Genomic DNA, 8298 nt, shown 5'->3' with positions numbered 1-8298 from the left:
GTTGTAAAAATGTTGAACTTACGTTGTTACTATAACATTAAAATCTCAACATATTTTTAACGTAGAAAAAACGTTGAATAAACTATGGTTTTTGGCAGAAAAACATAACATAGTTTAAACATTGAATATATGTTAAAATACAAACTATATTTTAACCATTAAAAAGATGTTGAACTAATGTTGTTAATGTAATTTCAATATCTAAACCATTTTTCAACATTTATTTATTGTTGAAATAACGTTAAGTATGTAATGGATACATTTTTAAAAATACACAACACATTTTCAATGTTGATTCTACATTGAAATAAAAATTATGTTTAGAGTTAACGTTGGAAAAAATGTTAAATAAACATTGTAATTGTTATGTTAAAATCTTAACCAGATTTCAAATCTGAAATAAAGTTATATAAAAAAAACTATATTTTAACTTCACATTGAAAAAACATTGAACTTATGTTATATTATGTTGTTTTTTTTTTTCTATTTTTATAATTTATTTATTTACAAATCCAAACTTGTTGATGGCTTGCTGATGCGTCCACTACGGGTTATCTAGTTTGGTTTGGTTACTTCTGTATTGGTTTTGGGTTGTTCTTTTTTTTTTTTTGTTCTGGAGTAGCAAGGTCTGGTATTGGCATTTTTACTGGTGCAGTTCTTGTGTCGTTTGAGGTATGAGGTGCAAGGTCTATTTCTGGTTCGTGAGTGTTTCCTTTGTTTGTTGCACTTGTTGCTATTCGCAGGTGCTTTCTGTTTCTGCGATACTTTCGTCCATTGTGTTCCACTACATATGATCGTGGTGAGGTGTGGTGCTCAATGACTGTTGCTGGGAGCCATTGTTTTGTTGGTTTCATTTTCTGCTAACAGCTTTGATTTTTAAGCCAACTGTATGGCAGGATACTTGTTACTGCTCCTGTGTCTATCTGCATGTACACTGGTTTTCCTTCTACTTTTACTGTTTCATACCATTCACTACTGGTTGCATTTCCAATAGCGTGAACAAGGTGTGTATAATCAATCCCTGATTCATCTGAGGAGTAATTTTCTTCCACTTGGTGTGTATTTTCACATTTGGTATCTCTTTTTCTACAAACTGCAGCGAAGTATTTCTTCTTCTGACAGATAGCACATGTTTTATTCTTAGCTGGACATACTTTATGTGTTGCATCATAGCCACACTTGGTGCATTTCGTTTGCTTAGTTGACGGTGAAGGCTTGTAAGGCTTGCTTTTATAAGGCTTTAAAATTCCTTTCTCTTTTTTCTGGTAATGTTCTGCCTGTTTCCTAATAGCATGAACTTTTGCATATTCATCTTTCCCAATTACTTTCATACTTTCTTGAGATGTCTCATAGTTCTGGCCTATAGATACAGCTTTGTCTGATGTTAGTTCATCGCCAAGGTCTAGACACTTTTCTCTCACCTTAGAATTCAGAGCACTGCATACTATGGCATCTCTCAACATACGATCTTCATCCGTGTAGTTACAGTCCTTTACTAACACCATTAGGTCTGTTAAAATGTCATCAAATCTTTCTGTTTCTTTTTGTTTCCTACGGTGAAAGTTGACAGTTGCTCTTATAGTGTTTTCTCTAGGGGCTACATAGGCTTCGAATTTGGCGTACACGCTGTTGTGTTCCTGGGTGGTCGTTGTGACAATAACAGGCAGACACACAGACTATCAACTATTGTAACATAATATGTAGTTTATTCAGATATGCCAGTAGGTACCGTGGATCGGTTCCATGCGTGTGCGTGCGTCTATATACACGGCTGATTCACGTCACTCACGTGACATATCACAACATCCCCCTCCTTTCAAAAAGCTTTACAGTTAATTCGTTATCGCTTATATAGCAATACAACGAGCTTTAAACTTTAAACAGGATGTGTTAATTAATGCTTTAACCGTTGTTTAACTGATGCCTATTCATAGTCCATATTGTGATACTAAAATAATGAAACACTTTTTAATTTCATAATCACTAATGTTATAAACATTACTATCATTCTTAAACATTGTATCATATTGTGATTGTTTCATTTCATTTCATTTCATTTCTTTAGGCACGAGGGCCAAGGATATGCCAATAAGTGAACTTAATCACTCTCCTACGTGGCATATCCATTTAACAACAGGGGACTTAATGGACCAGTACACCGGGGTAACCCCCTACTCTTCTCGAATGATGTACCGGGTTATTTAAAGTGCACACGAGCCAAATGCGTACACTGGGCCTACGGTTTAAAGTCCTTATCCGAGAAGACTTGTTCCACCACCGGAACCATTGGCGAGTGAGCCGTTCGAACCAACGCCGATATTAGAGCTAAAGGTCACGGTGCCCCTGACTTAACCGCTCGGCCAATCAACTCGCTTCCAATCAACTGTTAAAGTAATGAACTATTTGACACTTCATAAACGTTAACTTCATAAACATTAATATAATTCATTAAAAAAAACGTTAAACATCATAAAACTTGAATGCGATTGTTGCATATTCCGGATATTGAATTACTACTTAATGACAAAGTGTATATTGTTTTGTATCTATTTTGATTGAACATATAATGACAAGTTTCAGTATATTATTTTAAATGGTTATATGAATTGCCTGTCGTTGTATTGACTGTTCTCTGTTGTGATTATTGTGTTCATTGATTTGTTATTCGTCTCCGAAGCGTGTTGTTCGGCGGCTTATTCGACCGGATCACGTAATTGTGTTATACGTCGATCTTGTGCTTCTCGTGTTGGGATAGGCTGGGTTGTTTTGGGTGGTTGTAGCTGTGTTGGATTTTCAGCAAAGTGTACGTGTCGGCGTACTGATGTCGTATCATCGTCATATTGTGATGTTGTATTGTTTGGTTCTGGTGGTATGTCTCTTGTGTCAGTTGGGTTGTCGGTTACTGGTGGTGTATTCCTGGTGTTGGTTGTGATATCAGATTCGGGTACGTCTCTGATTTCGGATCTATTCCTCCTCCATGTTGATCCATTGTGTGTAGTAACCACGTATGACCTTGGTTCTTTGCAAACGTTTGTTATTTCTGCAGGGATCCAAATGTTGTCATCAGGGCGTCTGACTCGCACCTTTTGACCTGTGTGAAGTGGTTTTAGTTCAGCTCCAGCATGCTTGTCATGGTATTGTTTCATTTCCTGCTGTCTTGATATAAGCTTATCATGCACTTCTGTCCTTTGGTGGATTCTTGCCAAGTGATGACTTGGAAGCGTTGTTCTCACCAGTCGACCAAACATCATTTTTGCAGGTGATGGTAGGCCGGGTCCTATCGGGGTTGCCCGGAGATGTAATAAGGCAACTTGTATGCTTTGCCTAGTCTGCGTGCATTTCTTGATCAAAGATTTCAATGTTCTAACTGTGCGCTCTGCCAGTCTGTTTGAACGGGGATATCTTGGAGAAGAGGTAGTGTGTTTCACTCCCCAGTTTCTGCACATTTCTTTGAAGGATTGGCCGCTGTACTGTGGACCGTTGTCCGAAACGATTTCTGCCGGTGCTCCAAAAAGGCTCATTGTTCCGCTCACAATACGTGCAATAGTGGTGCTTGACGTATTGTTTAACTTATGGACAATAGGATATTTGGAATAGTAGTCCGTTATTACTATGTAGTCATCTTTACCAATTGAGAACAAATCAGTAGAGAGCTTGGTCCAGGGCGTTGTTGGGATGTCGTGTGACTCCAATGGTTCTTTGTGCTGTGAAGGCTGGTGCTCCTGACATGGCTGGCACAACTTTATTGCTCTTTCGATGTCTTTATCGATTCCTGGCCAATACACTGTCTCTCTGGCAAGCCTTCTGGTTCGTTCAATTCCCATGTGTCCTTGGTGCAATTGTTCTAGGATGTTTGTTTGGAGATTCTTTGGGATTATTACTCGTATGCCCTTGAACATTACTTCATTGGAGATCCCTATCTCGTCTCGGTATGGCCAGAACACTCTTATGTCTTCTGGAACTTGCTTTATGTTCTCTGGCCATCCAACAATTACAATTTGCCATAGTGTCTGTAACACTTGGTCGTTTGAGGTCTCGTTTTGTAGTTCCTCTTGCTTGCTGGTTGCAAAGCTCATTAGGTCAGTATTGAGTGTGTCTTCAATATCGTCAACCTGGAGCTCGATCGGTACATCTTGTGTTTTGCTTGGGTTTGGCAGTCTGCTTAGGGTGTCCGATATTACCATAGAGCTTCCTGGCTTATATTTGATAGTGCAATCATATCCTTGTATTTTGATAAGTAGTCTCTGTAGGCGTGGAGGTGTACTTGTAAGTGGCTTTTTCGAGATCATCTCTAATGGCTTATGATCGGTTTCCACCAAGAATTCTTTTCCAAATAGATATGTATGGAATCTGTTGATGCCAAATACGAGAGCAAGTGTCTCACGTTCTATGTTGGAGTAGTTTGCTTGTGCTGGTGAGAGACTTTTCGATGCAAATGCGACTGCTTTGTCGTCTTGTAGAATACAGGCTCCAAGGCCCTTCAGGGATGCGTCTACTTCTAAGATAGTTGCTTTGTTTGGATTGTAGTACTGCAGGCAAGCTTCTGCTGTGATTGCCTTCTTTATCTCGTCTAAAGCGTGTTGGTGATCTTCGTGCCACAAGAATGGTGTGTCTTTTTTCAGAAGATCTCTCAGTGGCGATGCTTTTTCTGAAAAGTTCGGGATATATGCCGATAGGAAGTTTAATAGGCCAAGGCATCTCTGAAGATCTTTGTCTCGTGGAACAGGCATAGCATGAACATCTTCGATTTTTCTTGGATCAGGAGATATCCCGTCTCTGGAGTAAATGTATCCAAAGAAGTTGATATGATCAGTTTTTATTGTACACTTCTTACTGTTAAAGACTAGCCCTTCACGTCTGGCTGTCTCTAGAAGGTTGTGTAGGTTTCTGTCATGCTCTTCCTCGGAGCGACCGATCACTGCGATGTCGTCTGCGATGCAGACACAGCCATCCACCTGATTGATTATTCGATCCATATGTTGTTGAAACACATCTTGGCTCACTGATAGACCGAATGGCAGCCATTGGAAACAGTATCTTTCAAATGGCGTTCGGAACGTGGTTAGTTCCTGTGATTTCTTTGCAAGGTGGACAGACCAATAACCTGCTTTGGCGTCTAGCTTTGAGAAGTATTTAGCCTGCGAGAATGCTGGGTTTAGCTCCTCTAGTGTCGGCAATTTGTGGGGCATCTCTTCAGGTTTTGGTTCAGTCGTTTAGGATCAATGCATATTCTGATTGATCCATCTTTCTTGAGCACACTCGTTATGGAACTGCACCAGTCTGTGTGATGTTGTATCTTTCGAATGATACCTTGTTTTTCCATTTCATCTAGCTCTTTCTTCATTTTCTGCTTGATGTGCACGCTGCATTTTCGAGGAGCATCTATTGATGGGTTTGCGTCCTCTTTGAGTTGTAGATCTGCTTCGCCTCCGAAGCTTCCTATTTTGTCGAACTGCTGTGGGTACAGTTGTTTTAGATCATTCACTGAGTGAATAGGACTGTTGTTTGTTTTTATTTCATTGATTGTTACTACCTTCAGTGTCTCGCACAATGGCAGACCGGCAATAGCTGGGGTTCCCGCTTGATCCCGTGTCTATTTTCAGGTGTAATCGGTGACTCCCTGTCTTATTTGGGCATATGATATCGATCATCGTATAAGCCTCTGTTACTCCAATTGAGTGAATGACATTGTTCTGCTGGGTTGCTTCCTTAGCTACTTCAACTGAGTGAAAGATTTCATCACCTGAGGTTTCTGCTTCATCGTCATGATCATATTGAGTATCGTTAGTCATCTCGTTAACTGAAGGTTTGCGATGGTACTGCTTGCGGTTATCGGATCTTCCTCTGTGTCTAGAGGGTGTTCGATTTCGTCTATGTGGCTGGTGATTGTGCTTGTTTCTCCCATCTCGGGTGAATCTTGACTTTCGGCATACATTCGCCCAATGTCCTTTAGTCCCACATTTCTTGCATGTGTCGTAATAAGCTGGGCACTTCCGTGGTGGATGTGTACTGCCACAGTTTCCACATGACGTCATTCTTGGATTTTGTGGTTTAGATATGGCGTTGACTGTGTGTGAGCTCAGTGTTTGTAGGCATTCTTTTCCAGCAGCTATGGCTTTATATTTGCGTCCATCTTCGAAGAGTTGCTCGATCTGGTGACCTTTGGCTTTCTCGAGTAGATCTTTCTGGAATGATTCTATTTTGGTTGTCGCGATGACCAGTTCCATTAAGCGTTCAGACAGCTCATCGTCTGTAAAGTCACACTCCTTTGCTTTACTGCGACACCTGTTTACAAACTCATCTAGGCTTTCATCTGTCTTTTGTTTATACCTCATGAGTTCAAGGCGATGTATTCTAAAGTTAACCTTAACTTTAAGTTGGTTGTCGAAAATTTCCCAAATCTTCGAAGGGATCCTGCTGGTCGGTTTCTGTTAAACCTGAAGCGTTGATTTTTCGAAGCCCTTCGTTGCCTAGTGCAATTTTGATTTTTATAGCTTGTTTAGCTGCTTCTATTACCTCGTTGTCGATCAAACACAATTCCATTCTCTGTTTAAATAATTTAAACTCTTCCGCCAAATCTGTGGCCTTCCAGTTCATTTCTGGATATCGTATCATTGCTATAGTATTATTAACTGGATACAGTAGATAAAAATAGTTAGTATAGTGATTGCAAATGAATAAAATTGTTATACGTTAGGTTTTGTATGTGTACACAATCAGAATCATATACAGTAACATATATTAGTAATACAACTATATGATATAACAGACGTTATCTGTAAGATTAAACCTAAGCAGTACATGAAAATACAGTACACAATATTATCGTTAAACTGTCGTACAGCACAGTAGTTCAAGCATAAATGGTTTAAGGAGAATAATAATTAGTAAAAACATACAGTACTGTACTTGTAACACAATAAGCAATCGTTCTGTCAAAGGGACGTAGTTCGTATATGTCCACTAAATCCAATTGTTTTCCAGTTTAGATCAATATACTGTACAGTAACCTGCTATATCTTCTCACACAAGGTTGTTTACCAAAAGTAGATGTCCGTGCGTAGCGCGTCGATGCTCGAACACTGCTGGTTGTCACGGCGATTATTGCTGGTTGCTATGCTGGTAGTGCGACGCACTGTCGTTGTCAGGTCGGCTTGCAATTATCCTTGTACAGATTTTCAGTAGATAGGCCTAGGCTCAATATGAAGTATGGTTCGAAAATCTGCTCTAGTTCAGTAAAATTGTTGAGTTGACTGTTAGCCTAGCCTTTGAAAGTTCCTTGAAAATATTATAATAGATTCAGGTCTAGAACGTCTCTCTCTCTTGCTAGCAAAGTCTTAGAATTAAATCAAAGTTCAAAGTGTTCGTATTTCTGCAGCGCACGCGACCAGTTTGGTGGCGGTGCAGATAGGTGGATGTTCGTCGGCTAGCTGCGGTGCTCACAGCTAGGCTCAAAGCAAAATAAAATGTCTAATATTCACCTTTACAGTTGGCGTGGGTTATAATCAATCCTACGGCTGTCACCATGTTGCGTTCCTGGGTGGTCGTTGTGACAATAACAGGCAGACACACAGACTATCAACTATTGTAACATAACTTGTAGTTTATTCAGATATGCCAGTAGGTACCGTGGATCGGTTCCATGCGTGTGCGTGCGTCTATATACACGGTTGATTCACGTCACTCACGTCATCAAGGTATCATTTTCGGCCGGGTTATCACCCTATGCTGGAGTCCAAGTGAACGTGCCGTAGACCTCCCTTTCCTTGTCTCCAATGTAGGTCATCATGTAATTAACTTTCTCTACTTCCGGCTTGGCCGCTAGCGGGCCTCGAAACGTCAACCGTTTCCATTCCTTATGTAGGTCAGTTGCTAACCAGTTCATACAAGGCTTATTTTCCTTTGACATTATTATTTACTGGTTCGTACTCACGCCTAGACAATTCAAGAATCTCTCTTGATTATGTGTGGTACTTCTGCCTTTTCAAAATCGGTATTTAAAGTCACTTCTCTTACACCATGTAAGATACGAACGTACAACACAGACACCGTCATGTGTGGAGAGCATGTTTAATAACACAACTCTAAACTATAGAGGGCGCAGCCCATATATATGACAAATTCCAAATTGCCTCATTAGTCAGACCATGGGAAAAGGTCAGACACATCAAGGACTTTTGCTAAATAATAAAAGAACACTTTGCACACGCCAAGTGTTCATGAAATGGTCAACGAAAATTGGCATTGGTTTTTTCGTTATATATTTATATAATTTTTATTTAATATATAATATTTTAT

General features: G+C 39.9%; 1 protein-coding gene across 1 annotated transcript; it reads right to left on the bottom strand.

The window, feature by feature from the left end:
* Positions 1–860: 860 nt before the first annotated feature.
* LOC117103478 lies at positions 861–1505 on the bottom strand. Its single transcript, XM_033244028.1, has one exon. It carries the CDS (start codon positions 1503–1505, stop codon positions 861–863), a length of 645 nt encoding a protein of 214 aa, XP_033099919.1.
* Positions 1506–8298: the final 6793 nt, after the last annotated feature.

Source organism: Anneissia japonica, unplaced genomic scaffold (genome assembly GCF_011630105.1).
Source record: "Anneissia japonica isolate Jap-2015-1 unplaced genomic scaffold, ASM1163010v1 scaffold554_len289017_cov147, whole genome shotgun sequence".
NCBI classification, from domain to species: Eukaryota; Metazoa; Echinodermata; class Crinoidea; order Comatulida; family Comatulidae; genus Anneissia; species Anneissia japonica.
The sequence above is the reverse complement of the archived record's forward strand: the minus strand, read 5'-3'. Positions and strand labels throughout refer to the sequence as shown.

Bases quoted from the DNA above. Each gene is read 5' to 3' on its own strand.
- LOC117103478 (XM_033244028.1), bottom strand. From the start codon at position 1,505: ATGGTGTTAGTAAAGGACTGTAACTACACGGATGAAGATCGTATGTTG.